This window comes from Sparus aurata, chromosome 8 (genome assembly GCF_900880675.1).
Source record: "Sparus aurata chromosome 8, fSpaAur1.1, whole genome shotgun sequence".
Lineage (NCBI taxonomy): Eukaryota > Metazoa > Chordata > Actinopteri > Spariformes > Sparidae > Sparus > Sparus aurata.
The window spans coordinates 2,886,452-2,911,766 of NC_044194.1; the positions used below are offsets into that span (position 1 = coordinate 2,886,452).

At 43.2% G+C, this 25,315-nt stretch overlaps 1 protein-coding gene across 12 annotated transcripts in view; it reads left to right on the plus strand.

Annotated features, from left to right (window-relative positions):
- cadps2 (Ca++-dependent secretion activator 2) overlaps nucleotides 1-25,315 on the plus strand; it is a 182,570-nt gene that overhangs the window by 69,419 nt on the left and 87,836 nt on the right. For all 12 annotated transcript variants that reach the window (XM_030426028.1, XM_030426032.1, XM_030426030.1 and 9 more), the window contains exons 4-8: nucleotides 7,692-7,772; nucleotides 8,986-9,219; nucleotides 9,328-9,449; nucleotides 14,727-14,838; nucleotides 16,394-16,533. In XM_030426028.1, coding sequence (XP_030281888.1) covers nucleotides 7,692-7,772; nucleotides 8,986-9,219; nucleotides 9,328-9,449; nucleotides 14,727-14,838; nucleotides 16,394-16,533 — 689 coding nt within the window. The remainder of the gene's footprint in view (nucleotides 1-7,691; nucleotides 7,773-8,985; nucleotides 9,220-9,327; nucleotides 9,450-14,726; nucleotides 14,839-16,393; nucleotides 16,534-25,315) is intronic.

Here is a 25,315-nt window from a genome sequence, read left to right on the forward strand (position 1 = left end):
GTTTTAAAAGCAAGGTTACGACGAAAGAGGCACTTTTAAGACTGTATTTCATTTTCAGGTAAAATCATTTCCAATGGGAGTGCTTGGGGCAAATTCTGTGTTAAAATCAGTAATCGCTCGTTGTTCAGAAACCTTCTTTTTAGTAAACTCTGTGTACACAAACAATGTTCTCAATGCTCGTGTTCATGTGTAGAGACCCTGGTGATACTACCAGCAAAGTTTCATGTTGTGTCGAGCCTTCTTACTGTTTTAAAAATAGAGATTTTGATGCTAACGTAAAAGTGCCCATAGCACTCCCAGAAAGTGGCTCTATCTCATAAATATGCTTTTAAACAAAAGTTTGAATTGCGTACATTCACAAAAAGAGCCGAGGTTGCATTTTGGCGTGAGTTTCACTTTAAAGTGGAACTACAAACTCAAACTCAGGAGTGTCGGGCTGCTGACCAGGTGAGAGCTTGACAGGATAATGTTCCTGTTCTGTCAGGTTCCCTTAATGAGGGACTGTAACCATCAGATAAACTTCCCAGCAGGCTTTTCACCAGCTTTCAGTCAGTTGTCAGAAAAGCTAACACCCCATGCTGTTGTCACATAGAAGGTGTGTATCAGTGGAAGGTGTTTTCTGAGAAAGTTTCACAGTAAAGTGCTGTAACTAATATATTTATTTTGTCTCCCCTCAACACCACACTCAGTGAATCCAGTGGTTTCAGTTTGCATGCTGCCAGTTTTAATTCCCACTTCATACATAGGTGTGAATGCACAACATAATTAAAAGACTTGAGTTATATCCAGCCTGACTGTGACGTCTGACTACAGCGCAGAGCTCTGCAGAGTCATGATGGTGGTATGAAAACAGTAATGATGTTTCTCTGCAGGAAGTAGGAATCTTGGTTTAGTTTTTGGATACCAACACAGGGCTGGTTTATCTGATCCCTCGTCCCTCGATCGGCTGTGGACAGCCTGAGTCGGTTCATCGTCTAGTTACAGTTTGCTTGACAGACTTTTCTCAAACTTTTGCGTGCTCAGCCAGCAGCACGGTCCCTAAACAGCCCCGTCGCCTCATTCAATGTTAGCAGTTGATGGTTCTACAAACCGCCGGTTCAACCAGGGTTGACATTCAGTGGCGTGCACAGACTTTTTTAAGGGCAGGGGCGAAAAGAAGGGCGAAAAGAAGGGCACTTTTTGGCTCCCAAGAGAGCACTTTGTGGCACATTTTGGCTCCCAAGAGGGCACTTTAGCACACGTTTTGGCTCCCAAGAGGGCACTTAAGCATGCGTTTTGGCTCCAATGAGGGCACTTAAGGATGCGTTTTGGCTCCAATGAGGGCACTTAAGCACACGTTTTGGCTCCAATGAGGGCACTTAAGGATGCGTTTTGGCTCCAATGAGGGCACTTAAGCACACGTTTTGGCTCCAATGAGGGCACTTTAGCACGTGTTTTGGCTCCCAAGAGGGCACTTAAGCGTATGTTTTGGCTCCCAGGAGGGCACTTAAGCGTGTGTTTTGGCTCCCAGGAGGGCACTTTAGCGCGCGTTTTGGCTCCCAAGAGGGCACTTTAGCGTGCGTTTTGGCTCCCAAGAGGGCACTTTAGCGTGCGTTTTGGCTCCCAAGAGGGCACTTTAGCGTGCGTTTTGGCTCCCAAGAGGGCACTTTAGCATGCGTTTTTCAACAATTGGGCCACGTCAAACTGCTGACTGCAGCTGGACGAGGGAGAGACTTCCAGCTGTTTGAGGCTCCTGAGGTCATAAAAACCTTTCCACAATCACTCTGTTGATTAAATTAAAGCATGATGTGAGTATGTTTGCAGTATGATGATGTGTGGATGTCACCTGTGTGACGTGTCGACGTGTTGTGAGAGACTGGAACAGCATCATGTGACTGCAGCTGGTTGTCATAGAAATGCTCTGTGAGGCAGAATCAGAAAGGCTGCCAACAAAGACGGCCGTAACAGAAGTCATAGTAACAAAGCCAGAGTGTACACTGCTCTGTGTGTGTGTGTGTGTGTGTGTGTGTGTGTGAGTGTGTGTGTGTGTGTGTGTGTGTGTGTGTGTGTGTTTTAGTACATGCAACCAGCTGTAGGTGTGTCTGTAATTGTCTCGATTGTCCTCACACACGAAAGGCAATTTAATCAACAGCAGCTCTGATGAATCTCAGGTTCGTGAAATCCTTCTCTTAAAATAGAAACTCTTGTTAAGAACTCGATTGTGTGAGAATTCAGTCGCCTGCAACAAATACTCACTTTTGAGGATTGAAGGTCGAGCAGAAGAGGTTCTGTTTTCTTTACTTTTTAATCAGACACCAATGTTACAGTTTTGTCTTGTGCAGTCTGCAGTGACGTTTTTGTAATGATTTAATTTCTCTACATGCAGGATGTTTTATTTGTCTTACTGGCCGTCGCTGCTGATATTTCTTAATCAGGTTGATAACCCTATTTGTGCAGCGAGGCCACTGAAACGTGTTGAACAGAGAGTTTGATTAGCGGTGAAGAGGCTGTGAGCTCTATTATCTCAGTGCTGTTAATTAGATTTGAGTGTAATTAACCAGAGACACAGTCAGGAATGCAAAGTAACAGTAGTTGTTTTTCTGACCACAGAAAGTTAATCACACAGCCGTCTGACGCTCCACAGACACATCAGATCAGACAAAACGCTCCCGGGTCACACTTTTATCATTTATATTAAGTTTAGAAAGAACAAAAGAAAGATAAATCCTCAAAACAAAGCAAAATGAGACAAAGGAAATTAGCAAATACAAGAACAGAAACAACAGGTAGTGACACGATTAAGAGAGGGAGGTTTAAATCTAAAGCATCATCACGTAACGCAGGAAAGAAAGTCTGGAAGGATCTTTTAAAGCTCAATATTTATTCATACACAATTATTATTTGAATTATTATTAAAGTAAAATACGTCTTGATCTTCTCCAGTACTCTAGAACACTGAGATAAACACACAGTCGTGAATAAACAATAAAAACACGTCATTTAAAAGTGTTTCCATCAGGCAGAACTTTTGACGTTTGCACGCCGGTTTGACCTCCATCACTTTGATAATTAATTCCTCTTTCTTCCTCGCAGTGTTGAGTTAATTAGGACTCAGTGATCAGCAGACCTCGTCAGTAACGACTGCAGAATGACTAAACATGTCTGTTATTTTACATGTCTGGGTGTCGGAGCCTCAGCAGTCTGCAGGCGGATGCACACGACCACGTTTCTGAAGTGTCAGCAGAAAGAAAATAGAAAGAATCATCATCCGTGAACAAATCTCCATCTCCTCACAATTAGTGAAGGCAGACATGAGGCCTGACAGGAAGTGTTTGAGGACATGATGCTGGCAATATTATTTTATTAAATAATCAAACTATATTCATAGCAACTCTCAGGTGCTAGCCTCTGAAGATGAAATCCCAACTTTTTTAAGTTTCTTACGCCGTGTTTGGGCTTTTGTGACTAAGAAGATGCAAAAGCACAGATAATTTAAAACTCTGAGTTTCATTATGTTGCAACTTAACAATTGTTTAGGTTGAATTTCCTACTTGTCTCTTGTCACAACGCTTTGCTTATGCTTTGGTTGGGTTTAGGCAGAAAAACTATTTGGTTAGGGTTAGAAAAACATCATGGTTTGGGTTAAAGTACTCGTTTTGGTCACCACGATCATGGATGGACTTTTCGGTCAACAGAGAAATGGCTTTAAATGTCCCTGAAAATATCCTCTGGTGTGCTCAAACTGTAGCAGCCTTCTTGGCTTGTAATAAGTCGACCACCATCTCCTCCTCCTCCCGATGTGAGCGGTATCTGTATCTGTGGTTTGCAGACACTGCTAACATTATATCCCAGCGACTGAGCTGCAGACACAAACACTGGCACAGAAAGCCGGAGTTCAGGCTGGCTTCGTCCCCGTGACTTCTGTTATGGTCGTCTTTGTTGGCAGCCTCTCCGATTCTGCCCCGCGGAGCATTTCTATGACAACAAGCAGCCGCGTGATGCCGTTCAAATCTCTGCAGCGTGTCATCATGTCAGAGGGGGAACACCCAGAAATCCAACTGTCAGACGCTGATATAAAAAGACACGGAGGAAAGCTCCGGAAACACACAGCATGCTTTAGTTTTACTCAGTTTTGAGGGCAGAGGGGCTAAAAACCACCACAGTGTGAGGCGGGGGTTCAACCAATCAGCGTACTGTGAGGAAGAGCTGTGGTTTAGATGTCAAGACCAGCATGAGAAGCGACTGTTCATTTAAAAGAAAAAACAACAACAATGGCAGCCCCTCAAGAGGTTAGCATAGCTGCTATAGCATCAGCTTTATCAGAACTGGAGATTATATTTCATGGAAGACTGAAGTCAGAAACGTGACAAAGTTTACCAACATGATGAAGGATCAGACTTGACGAACATGTTCAACAGTCCTTCCAGGTATTAGCGCGTTTGTATGAAGGAGCAGAAGGTTGAAATGTGAGTCTTACACTATATCATGTGTTTTTCTTTGAGTTTCACCCCTCAGCGTTTCTTCTCTTGAGCTGCAGGTCCGGCTAACTCTTCTGTCGAACTAAAAGAAGTTTGCGAGACACTGACGGCTGATTTTTAACTGATTCTCTGGGACTCGTTTTGGCACAGGCTCAAATGAAACAGCTTATCTTTCCTCTCTGTTATCTCCTCTGAAGGTTCCACTCGTCTCTTTGGCTTCGGGCCAGTTTCAATCAGAGCCGTTTTATCTCTGATTGTCATTTTAGACGCCTCTGCTCATCACAGATTTGTGAAACCAGGCGCTGTTTTCTGCCTAGTAAGCAAACCTCGTTCAATTTTGACTCCGCTTTCATCTTCTCTTTGAGCGTCGCTGACATCAAGTTTAACAGACGCCTTGTCGGCTGATCCTTCCTGCTCAGAGTTGAGCTCTCGAGCGGCTCGGCACAGCCTCCCTGTGGTGGAGGTTAAACTGTAGCGACAGCTGTGAACTCAGTTTATAAGCCTCCAGTTCTCCTCCACCAATTCAGAAAGCTTTATTTGTTGTAATAAGAGACGAGATGACGAGATGAAGCTTAGAAAACATGATAATGACACGTCTTTGAGAACTCCTGTACATGAGCACTCGTCTCTGATCATCTCAAACCTGGACGACTGTTTAGCACTTACCATTCAACCTCTGCAGCTCATCCAGGTTGCATGCTGGCTCTCAAAATACCTGCCAAGTTGAGAGATATCTACACATCAAAAAGCTCCCGTTTGAAGGACTCTTAATTGCTGCGTGATGCGTAGAACCCAAGGCTGTTCCTCTGACTGCTTCTGCTACATACAGTGACTCTCTGTATGTATCTGAAGTAGTCTGAGGAACAGCCTTGGGCTCTGCGCATCACGCAGCAATTAAAAGTTCTTCAAACGGGAGCTTTTGCTGCTCTGCCCCTGTTCACCCGGCTCTGGATATGAGTGGTTCAATCAACAGTTCTTGCTAAACGAATCAACTTCTTGTTGTCTTTGCTCGACGGTGATGGATTCAGCTTATATGATGAAGGTGATGTATTTGCATGATACCTGGGCATTTTGACTGAATAATTTGTCAGCATTTCCCAAAACGACGTAGATCTGTAGGTTTCCTGTGGTGTCTTGCTCCGGGATGTTTGTTGTGGATCCTTTGGGTCCTGTATGTTGAGGGCTGGGGGCCTCCGTGGATCTGACTTGTTCCAGCACGTCCCACAGATGCTCTATTGGATTTGGCTCTATGGTATTTGGAGGCCCAGTCGGTTTTTGTGGTGTGTCAGGTCGCATTGTCCTGCTGGAGGTCCGCTGCCATCAGAGAGTGACGTCCCCATCAATGTTTAGAAGGTTGGTTTATGTCACGTGGCGCCCACAGTTGACAGACCTACGGGACTTTTGTCGTACAGTTGCAGTCTCGTTGGTAAGGTTGAGGAAAACATCTTGGCTAGGGTTCAAATCATTGCTTTGACTCCTTGGTGAAAGACAGTTTCAACACGGTGAAACTGGTAGTCTTGTAGTACACGGAGGATTTGAACCAGGGACCCTCTTGCTAGTTTGCAGCAGTCCATCTGTATCTCTTACAGCACCTCCTGTACGTGATGGTAGGGTTCTGCTTTCACACTGGAGATAAAACAGTGGAATGAAAGTCCTGGGCTTGTTTAACTTCGACCGTCCATCCCCCACCTCCTCCCTAAACAGATATTTCACTCTTTATCCGACTTCTCCTCACTTCAGCTCCTCTGCAGCTGTGTTACTGATAGTTGATGTCTCCTGTGATGCTGATGTCCTCGGGGTGGCTGAGGCGAGGGTGGTAAGTGTCTGGGTTTCGTGTTTGAGCCTTGGCCTCTCCTGTCCACAAGTTGAAGTGTCCTTGAGCCAGACAGGATTAAAAGGTCTCTGTCCAATGAGTGTAATGCTGCTGCTTCAAGGCGATAATCGTGAGGGGGATTTAACCAAGGCTGGTTAAACAAGGATGAAACCACCCTGAGGCTTTATCACTTCCCATTGTGTTTGTGAGTTACTACAGAACATCCTGATCTGAGCCAAAGGGCTGAGGCCTCGACAGATTTCAGTTTTGGCAGCTAACAGTTCTCAGCTGGATGACTCTCAAAGCATTTCTCTAAAGTCTTTATACAGTTTCCAGTCTTAACACCAACACATTTTCTGACGCCAGCTGTTCTCCTTCATGTTAGTTAATGTTGTGCACTTATTTAAGTGTCAGAGGGGATGCAGCAGTATGTTTTACAGGTGTTTGGGATCATGATTGCACTGCTGAGACTCAAGAGTGAGCTGTGTGTCACCTGATGAATGTGATCAGTTTGCATGGTGTGTAGCTGAGCATCTCATCAGCGATGTCTTTTTTCTCCACATGAGAGCACTAAATCCATCTAAACACAGTTTTGTTCTAACAATAACAAACCATATGTCATTCAAATGTTTTGCTGACTATATCTTAGTCACACAGGTTGACTTACCATCCTTACCAACTCTCCTGATTTTTCCAGGAGACTCTCTGCTTTAAATCACCTTCTCCCGGTTTCATCCCGGAGTCATAAGTCTTCCGTATTGCTCCCAACTTTTTGCACATTTTCACCTTTGTAGTAAAACAGAGAAATGAAGAAGAGGAAGAAAAAGATTAAACATTAAACGTCCTGGAGAGAAGAAGTAGAAGTTGCACTGGCACGGCAAATTATTCAGTGTTACTGTCTGAGAATTAAAAGTGAAAGTACAATTACTTTACATAAAAACGCTTTCATTTAACTTTTTGGGGGGAAAGAACCACAGAATCCTGCTTTGGTTTTGAAATGAGGTGTCAAGTTTGAGCAAATTGACTCTTGAGGCCGTGAGGTGGAATTTGGGGTTTTCCCGTTCACTTCAATGCAGAGAGTTGTTTTGTTGCAGCAGCATCTGGTGGACGTCAGAGGAACTGCAGCTGAACAACGTGCCGCTTTAACTCTTCCACACTCCAGCCAGAAGTAAACAAACATGACTGAATATTTCTTTCCTGTAATTGGCACTCCTTCTCACCCTCAATCTTAATTAGGTAATTACTGTCGGCTATTACCACCTCAGCTGCTGATTAGTTCATCAATACAATTCCTCAGAACAGACGTCTCCTGCTGAGTCGCTCCTTCACCTTTTGATTGGTTTTGTGTTTGTGCAGCACTGTAACGGGCCGACTGATGAAAGTCTCGATGTTTTTGTCTTCTCTCTCTCTCTCGCTCACAGCTGGACAACGTGGACGAGCAGGCGGCTCAGATCCGCAGAGAGCTGGACGGGAGGTTACAGCTGGCCGAGAAGATTTCCAGGGTGAGAAACACACATTCCTCCTCATCGTGAAACCCAAACTCATCGTGTCGTAATTAATAAGCGAATCGTGTTTTTGTGTAATCCGAACGGCGTCGTCTTGATGACGAACTCCACAGAGAAATCTCACCAGCGCTGCAGCTCTGCAGAGCTTCTGGCTCAGTTGGTTTAATCTCAGTGTTTCCAGCACCAGCTGTTTTCATCAGACAGGCTCTGATGAACCCAGTGCACGCTGACCGTCCGGCACCAGGCAGCACACAGACCCGGATGAAGACCAGCTGGTGAAGAAAGTTCACATCCAACAACCAAACAGTCAGATATTTTTCTCAGGAGTTGCTGAAGTTGGAAGCAGGCAGCTGATTTATATCAGAAGTGTTGAGAGCAGACAGAACAATTAATTACTGCAGCCTTAAAGCCGCATTCAGCTCTCTACTCTGACAACAATCACACAGTCGTTATCCGAAGTTTAATCTCCAAATCCGACAAAAATCCTGTCAGAACACTTTAATCTTCCTCAATTAAAGGTTGTTCTGTCATTTAGTAAAGAATGATGGTTACCGTGTAATCCAATAAATCCAGCTTAAAGCATCTAAATGTCTGTTATCCTGTTTGTCACAGTGTGTCAGTGTTGGAGAGTCTGGAACCTGTGAATTGATCTTCTAACCTACAAACAATCAGACCAAACTTACCAACCTCCGACAGAGGACATACCGGCATGTCGCCCTGATCTCCAGCTGCTGTGCTCCTTCATTTTTCTATAACTCCTTCAGAGCTTCTTGCTTTTCGTCCTGCGTTGTTTTCCAGCTCTCTTTATTTCCTCTTTACCGATGATTGCGTGGAATATCGGCACCTTCTGGGACGTCCCTGTGTTGGACGTAACACCAAAGAAACATCCTGAAATTACTCTCTTTACTCGTGAAATTGAGGTGATTAAAGAAAGCTGCGTTTGTTTAGCTCCCCCTGTCAGGACGGTACAGAACAACAGCTTTTTACAATCGAAACTCAAACTGAACTGAACTGTTTGCTGGAAACCGGGTTTATATTCCCACTTTCACATCATGCTTGCATCTCAATTAGATTCTCAATGAGCTCCAAGAACATGAACGCTTTAAGCAATGAATGTGAAAACTCTGCACATACATCATTCTACACTGTGAAGCTCGAACATTAATACATGCTGTTGTTTTAACTGCGTGTCTGTGTGTCCGTCCTGCAGGAGAGGAGATACCCGAAGTTCGTCTCTGCAGAGATGGAGCCTCTTTTTGTGGAGGAGCTGCGTTCGTCGGTCAACCTGCTCATGGCGAACCTGGAGAGTCTGCCGGTTTCCAAAGGAGGTCCGGACTTCAAACAGAAGCTCAAACGCTCCTCCATGAACAACTCCTTCCTGGACATGGGAGACGAGGGAGACATCCTGTCCAAGTCTGACGTGGTGCTGTCGTTCACTCTGGAGGTGTGATTGGTCAGACAGACACTGGAAGTTTATTGTTTTTGGGGGTTTTTCCTTTGCTGTTCAGACCGAACACATCATTCTGTTTGAACCCTCTGTTGGTGTTTTCAGATTGTGATCGTGGAGGTTCAGGGTCTGAAGTCTGTGGCTCCGAACCGGATCGTTTACTGCACCATGGAGGTGGAAGGAGGAGAGAAGCTGCAGACGGACCAGGCTGAAGCCTCCAGACCACAGTGAGTTCTGCTCAGACGAGCTGATGTTCAGATACATGTGACAACTTCCTTTTCTTGCTCCTTCACGTATCATCTGGTGTTTCCCTTAAAAAGTTACAGCGACAGACAACTGAAACACACTGTTACCTTGAGTTAAGTTACAGATGTCACCGGTTTGAACCTTGTTGGAAACATTTGTGATAACGTGAGTAAAGAAGCACCGATCAACTGATCGGGAACCAGAATCGGACTGTTGTAGGAGTGACCAGCGATCAGGCACTTTGTGGCTGATTCATCAGATTCTGTTTTCTTTTGGGGACGTAGAACATCGTTGTCGATGGCCACGACTGCAGATAACAACAGACTCCTTCTGTTTTTACCTTTCACAATAAGAGTCCGAGATACTAGTATACAATGCACATACAACTACTTATCAAGGGAGCAACTTAAATTCACTTACCAAATCTGTTTGATTATGAATAAACAGCTGTTTGTGTATTCTGTCAATCGTTGTCATCGATGAGACGATGTGACAATTAACCAGGTCCAGTACTTTACCTGCAGAACTAAAGACTTCCTCAGCAGTCTCGGCTGTACGGCAACAGATCATAAATCCTTACATTTGGATTTACATTTGCTCTCACATTATGAATTATCTTGCTCAGCAGCTGTTGACTTTAAACTAATCAAACCTCTGGTCTGTGTCATGGTTTTTGTTTTACTGCAGTAATATAACATACATGATGGAAGAATTCTCATGTTTGATATTTTGAGGTTGTGAAGCCTGTAATCGTTCTTGTTGCTAAAGCGACGCTAACACTTCATGTTTACAGCCCGCTGAGTTTTTCTCCTCTTGACTCCTAATTGGATTATCGTCTGAGCTTTTGAAGATGAAATGAAGACGCAGACCTCTGCGAAAAATCCACTTCAACACAGTTACCTGAAACTGAATCAAAGCAGATCTTTGAAATCCAGACACCTCTGAGGATCGTACAGAGATGTCGGCTCAACTCCACATTTTCTGTGACAGGAGGGGCGTGACCCTCGGCTTCCTCAAACACCTCGACAACACACCCGGAGCGCCGCTTCTTATTCTTCAGTCGAGGCTTCTGCAGCGAGAAGATGAGGCTGTTATATAACTCAGTCTCTCCTCATCACATACAGAACAGAAAGAGAGCCCAGCTCAGCTCAAAGCCCTCTTTATGTTTCAGACTTCTGATGTTGTAAATACAAGCCAATCAGAGACAGTCTCACACCTGGGACTCTACAGGACCGACAGGTAACTTGTGGATTGGTCAGTTTCAGTGATGTGCAGGGGGGGCAGTCACCCCCCCTTGTGGCCCAATTGTTGAAAACGCGTGCTAAAGTGCCCTCCTGGGAGCCAAAACGTGCGCTAAAGTGCCTTCTTGGGAGCCAAAACGTGCGCTAAAGTGCCCTCCTGGGAGCCAAAACGTGCGCTAAAGTGCCTTCTTGGGAGCCAAAAAAGCGTGCCAAAGTGCCCTCTTGGTTGGCAAAACACACTAAACTGCCCCCTTGGCTGGTGAAAATATGATAAACTCCCCTTTTTGGAGCCAAAACAGGCGCTAAAGTGCCCTCTTGAGAGCCAAAACACGCACTAAAGTGCCCTCTTGGGAGCCAAAACGCATGCTAAAGTGCCCTCTTGGGAGCCAAAACACGTGCTAAAGTGCCCTCTTGGGAGCCAAAACGCACGCTAAAGTGCCCTCTTGGGAGCCAAAACACATGCTAAAGTGCCCTTCTTTTCGCCCCTGCCCTTCAAAAAGTCTGCGCACGCCACTGGCCTGTTTTGTGTACTGTGTTGACTCACAGATGTGTAGAATATTTGTGGATCCAAAAAAGTTCTTGGGTGTAAAATTACCTGAATCTGTCAGGTAGTTTCTGTGATGTTTGGCCCACAGGTGCAGCAGAGACGTCTGCTACCTGCTGTAATCGAACACCTCTTCTTGACTTTCTACGTGTTATTTTGGCTTTAGGACCGTCTGTCTCCTCTGTCTTGTCTTTATTCTCTCTGTCGTGGCGTTGCAGCCTGCTGGTGACCATTTGACACACCGGTCTGCTCGTTCTCTGCGGCAGTCGTCGGTCTTTGGATGAGTGGCGGACAGCAGGGGTCCTCGCAGTAATGAGGCTGCCCTTTCACATGCCCCGGGGTTCTTACAGAGAGGTTTCTTTCTTTCCTCCAGCGTCCGCCCAACGAACAAAGCCAATTAGACGAGCTCACCATCACCTGACGACCTCAGCGGTCAACAGGGATCGTGTGCTGTAAAGCCGGCCTCGCTGCAGCTTCTGTAACCTTCACTGTAATTACCCAGCAGCCCTCATCTTCAATAACACACCCGCACACTTAATGACATCATAGTTAAGTGTAATTACACGGACAACATGATGAGCTGTGATTACAACACCGGCCAATTACTCTGATGACTCCTGCAGTTGCAGCGTAACAGATCTTTAATCACTGAGGACCTTTTCATTAGGAATACCCTTAATTATTGTGGAATGTCAAGCTGCTGTGACTCACTTTAAAGGACCAAACCGCTGTTTTTCTATATCATTGATCGAATATCATCCTGATTGTCAGCTCTTTTAGTTTCCTGACAGACTTGTGCTAGTTGCTTCCATAGAAAATAAGAATGAGCTTGCAGAGAGAGAGAGAGAGAGAGAGGCAGAGATGAAAAAAAAGGTTTATAAATTAAATCTGTGTGTGTAACTGTGTTAAGCCTGCTGCAGGGCGTCTTCTGCTATCTGTACCTCAACTAATTCCCCGTCTTCCAGAAAAATGATGTTGAAGCCGAGTTTAATTTCAAATGTAGCCTGAAGAGTTCGGATTGTAAATTGATTTTAAAACAAAAAACACAAACAAATTATTAAAATTACCCACCAAAGTGCCTCAGAGACAAACAGCGAGCTGATAGTGAGGGCAGAGAATCAGGTTTACTCAGTTAAAACGTCTCTTTATCAAGCGTCAACCTCGGAAAAATATAATAATAATAATCTTGTGACGGTTGTAAATGAAACTGATAGATTATATTTTCATATATGAACACTGTGTGTGTGTTTCACAGCAGGTAGAGTTCATGCGTTACATGTAAATGTCCAGATACTTCACAGGTGAAAACATTTAATCTGATACACATCACATCACACTTCCCCAGGTGATTAACTACAGGAGGTCGTGATCAAGATATTCTCCGTTGATATTTGCAATAAAACCCTGAATGTGTATTTTGGACGTTTTGTTTCCACGATGCTGTCAGCTGTCGTTCGTCTGAACCAAACGTGTTCAGTCATGTTTTTATTTAACGTCTTTGACTTTAACTTTAACAGAATTATCACTAAATGTAATATAATACAAGCTTCCATATAAACCTTTCTGTTAGAGATCTCCAGTTGGTAAACAGGTAACATGTTATTCAGATAGTGAATGACAATATAGTAAAACACTGTTATGATATTTTATGGAATACTGTATATTTTGACTTTACTTATTTTATTTCAACTTTTAGGCACAGCACATATAATAAGATGATAAATCTTTGTATGTACGTACGTGCTATTTTATTTTATTTATATTATTTTCACTGCGTATCAGATGATCAATCTTCTGACAGGTTTGTTGGAACAAGCTGATAAATTAAACAAAGGAAATAAATAAAGTAAACATCGCTGTCTGGGAATAAGTCATGAAGATGAAATATCTTAACACATTAAGGTTTTATCTTCAGAATATATTATTTGTTGCATTACATATTTGTATTGTGTTTATAAACTGTGAGTTGGAGCTCAGGCCTGAACCTCTAAATCACTCTGACTCTTTCTTTCTTTTCCCCTCGAGGTGTCGTTGCCTCGGGGGAAACTGTCGGCCGGATGTCGATGTGATTTATTTCCCCACACGTTGTATTATTTTCTGTTTTGGTCGTGACACCACAGAGTCAGCAGGTCCTCCACCAATCACTGGAAACTCTGAGTCTTTAGATATTTCAGCTGTTAGTTGTAATAATCATTCCATCATAGCGGCTGTGGAGTAACACCAGACGAGACTGTGACGAGATCTTAACATTCGTCCTCCCGCCGTCTGGTTTTATTGTTTTCATCGCTCAAGGTCGGTCAGATTTGTGCAAAACGAGACGAGACACAGAATGAAAGTGTGACAACAACAGTCATCAGGTCAGCTAATGCACGAGGTCAGAGCTGTTTGTATCACTGTCTGATCTCTGTCTTACACATCTGAGGGTGTGTGTGTGTGTGTCTGTGTGTGTGTGTGTGTTTATGTGTGTGTGGCGTGAACACACCTTTCTGCACAACGTTGCCTTGGAAACTGTGGCAAAACCGAACACGGAGCTCAGCTTTGCTTTCTCACCCTCAACAAGGGATGGGGTCACTTGTCATCCTCGCAACACACACACACACACACACACAGTAACACACACACTTGGTTAAAGTGGCAGTTTGGACATAAAGACGTGCGATCACGGGTGCGTGGCTCTCAGAGTGAATAATGGCCGTGTCTCGTCGTGGCGAGCAGGAGGCGTCACTCTGCTCCATTAGAGTCTCCGTGAGATGAGCAGTAAGTGATTCTCGACACTGATGGGATTGTTTACAGCCTCTGGATCTGTGGCTTACACCTGAAGAGATGTCATTACATGAAGCTGAGAGAAAGTTTGCAGGAGATTTACTCTGCGGTCCATCATGGCTGGAATACAGTTCTGACACCCGTCTTAGTTTTTCTTGTTCCGTCTTTTAAAAGCAATTTTATTCATTTTGGATTTATTTGCATGCTCCTGCAAAGGTCCCAGAGAAATGAACTGGTTTACTTGTCTCGCTTTGGTTGATATTGTTGGATCTGCAAAACCAAAGATTAGTTAAAACATTGTGTTTGTTTTTATCTCTTTCTCGTTACAACACTGTGCGTATGCTCTTGTGAGGTTTAGGTACAAAAACCCTTTGAACATCATTTGGAAAACATCATGGTTCAGCTTACAAACCTGTTTTGGTTGCTACAAACATGGCAGGAAATGTCCCGAGGTCTGCAGCACCATCAGCTTTACCTTCAGCACCGTCCTCTCCAGGATTATCAATTAATAAGCATGTAATGTGAACGTGATATGATTTTATACAAATGTCGATACGCTTTGTGACACACGGGGATGTATCTGTGTTTTGCAGAGATGTTAACTGATCCTGGTTCAGGGTTTATTTTAAATTGTGCAGTGTGAGTTAACACAGTGTGAAGGATCAATACAAACTCTGCCCAGGTTTAAAGAGCATCCTGGTGTGTTTCAGGTGGGGGACTCAGGGGGACTTCACCACGACTCACCCGCTGCCCTCGGTCAAAGTGAAGCTGTTCACAGAGAGCACCGGGGTTCTGGCTCTGGAGGACAAGGAGCTGGGCCGGGTGAGTCCGCCGTCACTGAACCACACAGACAACACAACAACACAACAACACAACAACACAGAAAATATCCCAGAACATCTGATTTAAACACACACGTTGAAATAAATCTATACCGAGCAGTCATCGTCTTATTTGGATCTTTTTAAAAGTAAAAATACTTTTTCATATCTTCACTTTGGTATATTTACTTCTTTCACTCATTGCATTTGTATCTCAGCTCATCAGAGTTTAAATTAGACATTTTACAGATAGAAAACAACGTTGTCTGAAGTTGTAACTCTCCTTCAGTTCAATCTTCATTCATCATCTTAAAGAGCAAATCAACTCAGTAACAAACAAACTGTCTCCCTGAGTAATGAACTAATTACAGACTGAACTAATAAGACAAACATGATTGTAGACGGGCGTCTCTGATAACTGCAGCAGCACTCTGAAGACGGTCACTTCTCATCACGCTGACGCTGTCAGACGTGACAGCAGCAGCTCGGCGAGCGTCAGTATCAACATCACAGCAGAAGCAGGATTTAAAAATACGCTAGTTTGTGTAGTTTGTAAATGTGAGTGTGTAAAAATGACAAATTTATGCTCATGTTCCCTCAGACTCGACAGGACAGTTTTTACTGAAAGATGATTTTTACTAATTACAGAGAAAAAAATCTCACAAACCCAGTGCAGGATCAGAGTCATCAGAGGAGATGATGAAATATTAAAATCAGCTGCAGACTTCCCCTGGAGAAATAAAAACCACGGGTGAAGGTTTGAGACCCTTTTAATTAGCGCTGGATTCTGATTGGACGGTGAGCGGCGAAGTTCAGAAAGTTATTCAGACGTCCTCCAAGATGTCGGAGACGTTAAAATCATGAGTCACGACAAAAACACACAGTGTGTTTTCACTTAGACGCTTGAGACTGTGTGTGTGTGTGCGTGCGTGCGTGCGTGCGTGCGTGCGTGTGTGTGTGTGTGTGCGCGCGTGCGTGCGTGCGTGCGTGTGTGTTGTGTTGCCTGCAGACGGATGAAGGACGCTGGAGATGAGACAGTCATTAAAGTTGGTTAGGTTGGCTGACGCTCAGAGCTGCTGTTTGACTTCTTTATGTTTAGAAGAAGTTTTATCTCTGTTGAATCCTTTAAATTCAGGCTGGATTTACTCTTCCTGCTGTAGATATTATGTCCATTTAACTCTCATAATGTTTAAAAGCACAGACTGGGACGACCTCGTTCACTCTCCCTGTGTTGACATTAAAAGTTAAATACTAAAAAAATGAGGCTGTAACAATCCGACTTTTATTTAAAGCTTCTACACAGAACTTTAATGTGTTGTTGGTTCTGTCTGGCGATGTTGAAACCCAGTAGAGTTTGTTTCAGATGACAGAGCAGTGACATCACTCAGCTGTCCGCCATCACACGTCGTTTATAGATAACAACTGCTGATTGTCAGTTTCATAGTTTTGATCAAGACTGATGATTATTAGTTGATTTTGTTCCTAGATAAAATGAGAGTAAACTGATTATTCTGTATCTGTTAAGACACTTGCTAACTAATCCCTGCCTTCCTCAGGTGGTTCTGAATCCAACCACAAACGGGCCGAAGCAGGCCGAGTTCCACCGCATGGTCGTCCCCAAGAACAGCCAGGACACGGAGCTGAAGATCAAACTGGCCGTCCGCATGGACAAACCCCCCAACATGAAGCACAGCGGGTGAGTCTGCAGAGTCATCAGATCCAGAAAGTCCAAAGTCTGTCAGAAAATCTTAAGATTAAAACCAGATCCATCATCAGAACCAGTTAACGAGAGGTTCTGCAGGAATGTTCCAGGTCTCATCTGAAACCAAACATTCTGTTTCTCTTCTGCTTCATAGTTTAAAACTTTCAGAAAATGACATTACCACCAGAAAGACGTCTTTGTATTGTGTTATAAGTTGAGTTAGCATGCTAACCAGCTAGCCTCGGCCCGGCCCGGCCCGGCCCGGCCCGGCCCAGCTGGGAATTTTGCACCCGCTGCAGCCGCTTTGTTTCTTTGCTTTTACTCACAAAAGAAACTCTCAAAATGTCAGGAAAGAAAGTTTTATGTTCTTACCAAACAGAAATATACACAGTAAACGTTCTGACTTCAGTTAACGAGACGTTCTGCAGAAATGTTCCACGTCTCATCTGAAACCAAACATTTTCTCAGCTCCTCCGTTTTTCTTCTGCTTCATAGTTTTAGAAGCGTTTATCTAACTTGTTCATTCCTCCCACCGTCCGTGAGTCAATATTAAATTATGTGTGAGTAAGTGAAGGACAAACTTAACAAACTGCCAAGAAATAGAGAGAGAGAACTGATGATTTCACTTCATTTGAGATGGATTTGTGTTGAACGTGGCCTGATCTTCATCTGAGTGACAACAACCAACAAACACAATCTGTTTGAACCAATAACACACAAAATTATCATATTACATCCATCTGTCCATCTTGTTTACTCACTTAAAACATTCAGCTCGTAGGCTGGACGGACCGAGTCAGCGACCGCTCAGTGGAACCAGTTCGGATGTGACGCTCGACGCTTTGACTCGTTAAAACACTTCAGACATTTTGAGTTTGCCTCAGTTGAGGGAAAAACCTCTCAGACGACCTTCAATCGATAATAATTGATTTAGATGAAAGTGGAGAGGGTTGTTAAGTCGTCTCCATATTCATCCGTCTGCAGTCTGACACGTTGTCCACACAATGAGGCAACTGGTAAGAAAACACGTACGGAAGACGCAGCGTGTTGTCATGAGTATATCGTCTACGCGACAAAGTACGATGGAGGGATTTCAACGGACGAATTCAAGAAACTTTACCAAGACGTCTTACAAAGGAAAGCGTTGGAGCGTCTGTCCAACAGCTGAAGGTGACGAGAGGTCGAGTTACGCAACAGGACAATGACCCGAAACACCAACTTAAGAAGAGGACGACACCTTTTGGTTTGGCCCAATCAAAGCCCAGTAATTCTGTGGGCAGACCTGGAGGGAACCGTTCACAGCAGACCACAAAGATCTGCTGACCTGAAACAGCGATCCAAACTCGGCTGGAAGCGTCTGATTGAAGTCATCGCTGCCAAAAGGAAGTTCAACCAGAGATTAAATCCAACAATTCACTTTTTGTTCCACCTGCACTGCTCAAGTTTATAGTCTGAGCTCAACACAACCTGCTGTTTGTCTGCGTCCGTTGGATGAAGATCAGACGACATGTTACGAAGGTTTGTTCCAGCGCGTTCACGTCACGGTGGATGACATCATACCTGAGTGTTTCGTCTGAAGTTGACATTTGGACCGAACGTGACACATTACGTATATATTTAGGGTCAGCTGGGGGCATTTTCTCCCAAACCGTGATGTTTTTAACCCAAACACATGTTTATTGTACCTAAAACCTGACCAGGGAAACAGAAAACTCAACTCAAACAAACCTAAAGTTTCAACATAAAGGAAACGTGCAGTTTGAACTCGCCTGTGGTTTTGCAGAAACACATGTAGCAACATTGATTCTTGTGTTTGGGTCGCGTGCAGAGGAAACACATTCCATATAATTTCTTCCGCCTGCTTTGCAACTCAGGAAAATACCAGAAAAAGATCAATTCCAACTTCTTTGGAAGAAGTTAGCTGTCAGAGACAGTAAGCATGATTCACAGTGAGGCTCCTTTGCATTAGCATTTATTTATTTGCGAGGACGACGAAGACACAAAGTTTGACGCAGCCAGTCGCAGGTTCATGACTGCAGAGAAGAGATTTGTGCAGCTCTGAGTTTCTGGAGTTATAAACTAAAGCTCGACTCTCTTTCTCCTTCAGGGTTTGAGTTATAAAACAGAAGCTGCGTCGGCTGTGTTGTAGTGAACATGAGATCCAGGAGGTCCGAACACCAAAACTAAAGCTGCACAGAAGTTTAGATTTCCCCTGATGTCGGTCTGAACGGATGTTTGTTTACTGAAGCGAAATCAAAATGCGTCCTGCGAGCGGAAGAGCTGAAGTTTGGTACCGCTCATGTGTAATGATCTGAGCGCCGTAGATCAATATAATACATAATTATCTGTTAAAACATTCAAGTGTGTGTGTGTGTGTGTGTGTGTGTGTAGGTCTTGTTTGCAGGCTGACAGCTTCACCTGCTGGTTGAATGAGGAAGCATCTGCAGTTAAACATTTACAAACCAGATTCATTTTCTTCTTGTTCTTCTAAATCAAATCAAATCAAATCAATCTTTATTTATATGGCGCTTTTCACACAAAAAAGTATCTCAAAGTGACTCACAGAAAAGAGAAACAGCAAAATAAAATCAAGAGAAGAAAATTAAAAGAACCCAACCCTCCCACCCCCACAGACATGCACAGAGACATACACACTCATACACACACTCACACATACACACTCATACACACACTCACACCCACACATACAGTAGCTGTCACAAGAGAGACATGGCCAGGCAGCAAGACCTGTCGTGTGGAGGAGAGATCCCGGTCCAAGGCCGCAGGGAGCACCGCCACAGAGACCACCCCAACCCGGGCAGACAGGAGGCCCCGCACCAGAGTGCAGAGCCCTCTAGTCAACCGGGCCGGAACTGTCCACGGGACAGCACCCCCCGCAGCCAGACCAGAGACAACTCCCAATCTGGCAGGGCCCCCATGAGGAAACACTGGAGATTAATAACTGACAGACTAAAACAGTAAAAAAAAGGCGAAAAGCGTAGAAGCTAAAAACATGAGGGACTAAAACATAAAAGCATAGAGGCTAAAACACGAGGAACTAAAACATAAAAGCATAGAGGCTAAAAAAAAAACCTGAGATAAAACATAAAAGCATGGAGGCTAAAAACACGAGAGATAAAACATAAAAGCATAGAGGCTAAAAACACGAGAAACTAAAACATAAAAGCATAGAGGCTAAAAACACGAGCGACTAAAACATAAAAGCATAGAGGCTAAAAACACGAGGGACTAAAACATAAAAGCATAGAGGCTAAAAACACGAGAGACTAAAACATAAAAGCATAGAGGCTAAAACACGAGGGACTAAAACATAAAAGCATAGAGGCTAAAAACACGAGCGACTAAAACATAAAAGCATAGAGGCTAAAAACACGAGCGACTAAAACATAAAAGCATAGAGGCTAAAAAACACGAGCGACTAAAACATAGAAGCATAAAGACTAAAAACACGAGAGACTAAAACATAGAAGCATAGAGGCTAAAAACACGAGAGACTAAAACATAAAAGCATAGAGGCTAAAAACACGAGAGACTAAAACATAAAAGCATAAAGGCTAAAAACACGAGAGACTAAAACATAAAAGCATAAAGGCTAAAAACACGAGAGACTAAAACATAAAAGCATAAAGGCTAAAACATGAGAGATTAAAACAGTAAAAAAGGATAAAAAATAAAAAATGAATAAATAAATAAATTGCTCTAAAGTGCTCTGATTAGCACAGCATAAAAGGGATTAAAAAGAATTTAAAAATCAATTAAAAGCCTGGTTAAAAAGCTGGGTCTTGAGCCTCTTTTTAAAAACCTCAGCAGTCTCCGTGACCCTGAGGTTCTCCGGCAGGATGTTCCACAGTCGGGGGCCATAACAACTGAAAGCCGCCTCCCCGTGCTTTTCAAACTAACCTGTGGTATGGTCAAAAGGCCGGTGCCGGAGGACCTCAGGGTCCGCGGGGGCTGATAGAGTAAAAGCAGGTCAGATAAATAAGAAGGCCCAAGACTGTTAAGACACTTAAAAACTAGTAAAAGAACCTTAAAATCAATCCAGAAACGCACGGGGAGCCAATGCAGCGACTTTAAAACCGGTTTAATGTGCTCCCGCCCTCTGGTCCTCGTCAGCACTCGTGCAGCTGAGTTTTGTAATAATTGTAAAATCGAAATGCTGTTTTTGGGACGGCCAGAGAGCAGGGCATTACAATAGTCTAAACAAAAAGAGATAAAAACATGCATCAGCACCTCCGTGCTGGCCTGAGAGAGAAACGGGCAGACTCTGGCGATATTCTTAAGATGGTAAAAACCTACCTTTGTTATATTTTTGATGTGTGGAATAAAACTGAGCTCGGAGTCAAAAACCCAGATTTTTTACAGATTGTGATGGTCTACTTCAGCAACCTCGCGTGTCAATCTTCTCGACTCTGTCAGGAGTGTCACTCGTCCAGAGTCGTTTCCCCCAAAACACTGTGAGAGAGTTTAATTTTAAATATTGTGTGTCAGTGACGAGTGATTCATCTGTAGCTCCACTTGGAGTCTGTTTGTTTCTCTCACTTAACTTTTGATTGACTCAAAGGTTTTTCCACATCAGCACCTTTCAGACAAAATAATTAAATGCGCAGTTATTTCTGTAAATAACTGTGGTGTGTGTGTGTGCCTGTGTGTGTGTGTGTGATGTGCAGATCTAACCTGCTGCCACAAGATGGCGGCAAAACCTAATGTTTGAGGCAACACTCCTGCTCATTTGTGTGTGTGTGTGTGTGTGTGTGTGTGTGTGTCAGCACTTTTAGGTGTTGCTAATTTAATTATTTTTTCCTAAAGTTATATCGCCTCGACTTAATTCGACTCCTCCTAACTCTCAGATATGATACGTCTGGATTTTAAAGACGCCTGAGGGCCGAAACTTCATCTAATTAAAGAAAAGTACGGATGTAGTCGGAGTGTCGGCACTTTCCAGCCTGCTGACAGTTATCAGCTCCTCGTTACAGCCATGGTGTTTTCTGTCTGTGATGAAGATGTAATATGTCACAGAAGAAACATCTAATAAACGATCAGACCTTTGATATGTGTCGTGTTAGATGTGCAGCAGTGTTACGGAGAGATTTAACTCACCTCACCTGTGATCTGTGATCTCCCACGATCCAACGCTGCTGTACTACAACTAGAAGTGGGAAGTAATGAAGTACAAATACTTTGTTGTTGTACTTCAGCAGAGGTTGCCTTCAGGTGTCCGGACTTGATACTTGAGTATCTATTTGATTAACACAAATATCTGAACTTTCTCCTCCTCACATTCTCAGAACAGGCTTGTTACTTTAGTTTGATGCATTTGAGGTCATCACGCCGCCTTCACAACATCGCAAGACTGATTTTAAAAGCCGTAAGAAGGCGTAAACAGACAGAGAGGGAGACTGGAATGTGAAGAAAAGGCGTGTTAGTGTCTCGTACCTGCAGAGAGTTTCTGATTTTCTCTCTTTGTTGCTGCTCGGGACGCTTTACCAACCCAACATGTGTCTATTTGACGTCCTGGGAATGAGACTCAACAATCAACTGTCTTTGTGGTGCGTTCAGGAACAGCTGGGACAAATCCTACTGATTCTACCTTTAACCTTTATAGTCTTTGAATTATGTTAATATGACGTGAGCTTCAGTTAGCTTTGAGCACAAGTGTCCTTCAGAGGGAGACTTTTTACTCTGATACTCTGAGTACATGTCAGAGCCTGTAATCTATTACTTTACTGGAGTAAACAAGCTGAATCAGTACTTCTTTTAACAGAGTTGTATTATTTTCTCTGTTCTCAATGTCGTCAAACTGCGTCTTCTGTTGTGATTATTTTGATCCCGTCGTTTCACAAATTAAATACTGTGAGTCACAAACAGACGCTGAATGTTTCAGTTAAAAGTTATTTGAGAGTAGCAGTGACAGGTGTGTTCGCTGGCTGTAAAATAGATTTTAAGTTGTTTCAATGTGGATGTTCTCTCTTTTAACAAAGTGTCATTTACATCCACTTGACTCATCTTAGTTATTGGGTGCAGTTCTGAAAAGTCTCCACCAGGGGTCAGTGTTAGTCTCCCTGTGGGTCCATCTCTGGTTTCTGTCCAGCTCTTCTTCTTCTTCTTCTTCTTCTTCTTCTTCTTCTTCTTCTTCATCATGTGTTTAAGCTGCGTCTCTGCTGATTCACCTGCTGGAAGGCGTCCTCATATATTTCTGAGATATTTTCAGATATTGTCTCCGCTCAGGTTCTCGGATGCTGTTCTCACCGTGGCCCTCCATGTGAGGAGGCCGACTCGCTTGTTGCTTAAAGAGAAAACAAACAAGAATTCTACATTTGCGTCATTTATTTTCTGCTGGTTGAGACGTGAAAGACATGAAAAGGAAGGCGAGCGTGTTATTGGAAGCTTTAAAAGGCCGTCAGATACCAGAAGAACAAGACAGAGTGCACAAACAGGAAACATTTCTGCTCTCAGACGATCATCTCACATGTTTGAGTTCGATGTTTCCTCGTATGTGTGCTGATCGGGTCGGACAGAACTGAGGTGGTTCTTTAATCACATGAAGAATCACTGAGAGGAACCGGACCTGTTTCCATGATCCGAACTGAGAAATTAGTATTTAATCCTCATGATGCTTCTGTGATTTCACGGAAGAAAAGATGTTTTATTAGGAGACTCAGTGAAGTCAGAGATTCTTCAACCAAAAATTATATTTACTTTATTTAATAATATTGAAAAAAAAACAACAAAAAAACCAACATAAATATTACAGCAGAAAACTCAAAACACATTGTGATGAATTTCTTCCCACCTGATAATCGTCTTTTCTTAAATCTAAAAATAAATTAGTGCCAATAAAATGAGACGATTAAATTTAGTTGCTGAATGACTCTGTGATGCCGGAGACTAAAACTGTTACTTTTGGAACAAAACCTAAACATTTAGTATATTTCTGCTGCTGCGTCTACAAAAAAAAAATCTCCTTCCTCACACGTAATTATATGTGCAAAAATAGATAAATGAAATACAATTTTTTTATGTTAAATACCAACAAAATTCAGCTGATGTGTTGAGATAATTTCACCTCACATGAGACATTTTGATGCTTGAGGAAATAAAAACCTGATGGAAATCATTTTATGGCCATTTTTAAAAAGATCTGCGTTTATTAATTTTCGGAGAAAATCTACAAAAATGTAATACAACTTAAACATTCTTTTTTTTAACAATGCAAATTAGTGATTTTTTAATACAAATATGGAAATCAATTTAAAGCAATAAAACAAGTTCACGAATCAATGAAAATATCTGCATTTAGACTTAAAATATGTATTTATTGTTATAAAAATTCACCTAAATCAGTTTATTCTCCCTCGTATTAATGATAACTGTCAACTCTTTTAGTTTTGCTGCAGTGGTTCTGGCTGATTTTTCAACCTGCCGACAATCATTTCAATACACTCCTTGGAATGAGAGAAAAATCTGCTCTATCCTTGATTTAGTGAATAAGTCCAATGTTTAACTTCTTCCTTTGAAAATAACCTTTAGAGTCTGAATATGCGGCTAAATGACCAGTTAAAGACGGATGCTTCTTTTGCAGCGCCGACTGTTAAATGCCTGCAGTGAACTCTCTCTGGGCGTCCGCGGTCCGTCGGCGCGGCGGCGTGCGGCTGAATGGATGTTTGAAACCCTGCAGGAGGACAGACGGCCAAATCATTTTCACAAGTGGCCGGCGAGCGGTGCCACATGTTAACCCGCCGTCGTGCAGAATGGCCCAGATTCTCTGTCCAGACGCACCGCAGCCTTGACCGGAGGCCTTTTCTTTGAGGGCGGGCGGCAGGGCTGAAGAAAGAGGTCTCGCCATCGATTGATTTTCCTCACTTGCACTTGCCTCGTATCCCACGCTTCAGGAGGCCCGGGAGCAGCCATTGATTGAGAGGCCACGCTGGTCATTCTTCCATTTTCCTGGAGACTTCCTCAACGAGCTGCTGTCTGTGTCACGGACTCATTACTTTCTCCTTTTTTTAGTCTCACACGGAGGGGAGAAATTAATGCGTGAATAAGGTTTGACAGCCGGGGGAGAGATGACATGCTGCGGTGCTGAGTGGGTCCTTGATGGGCTCTCGAGGACTCCTGGAGGTTTTTGTTTTCATATAAACACCAAGAACTGAAAGATGAGGCCAAACAAGAGGAAGTCCCCGCCTTAGAAATACAAAACATATCAGACAGATAAACGTTCTTTGTGTTTCATTGTTCTCTTCTTGGAAATGAAGCTTCATTCCCTCAGATTAGAAACAGTTACTTTCATTATCGATTAATCTTTTAGTAATTTACTGATTTAAGCTCATTTATTAAACCATCGCAGTCCAAGTCGACGTTTCAGTGAACTCTTTCTGTTTGACCGACCGTCCTGAACACAAAGATCTTCAGCAGCAGGAGCCACACAAAGAAATGTGGCACATTTCTGCTGTTTTTTCTTAAAAACTGCGGCGGATGAAATGTCGCGTAGCTCGGCTGTGAGCGATGAAGCTCTGACAGCGACGTCTGAGCGACTGCGTTGCGTTATCTGTCAGAGATGAGAAGAAACTCAGACAAAATCAAACAACATTCAGCTCACAAATTAACAAGAAATCACAATAACAAACCTTCACAAATGAATTTAAATGAAGAATGTTTAATATCAGCGTGCGTTCACTGTGAAGCTTTCGAGCAAAGTCACATGAAGATTATCGGAGGTGTCGACATTTTCCATTTAATTCTCAGCTCGTTAAAGACT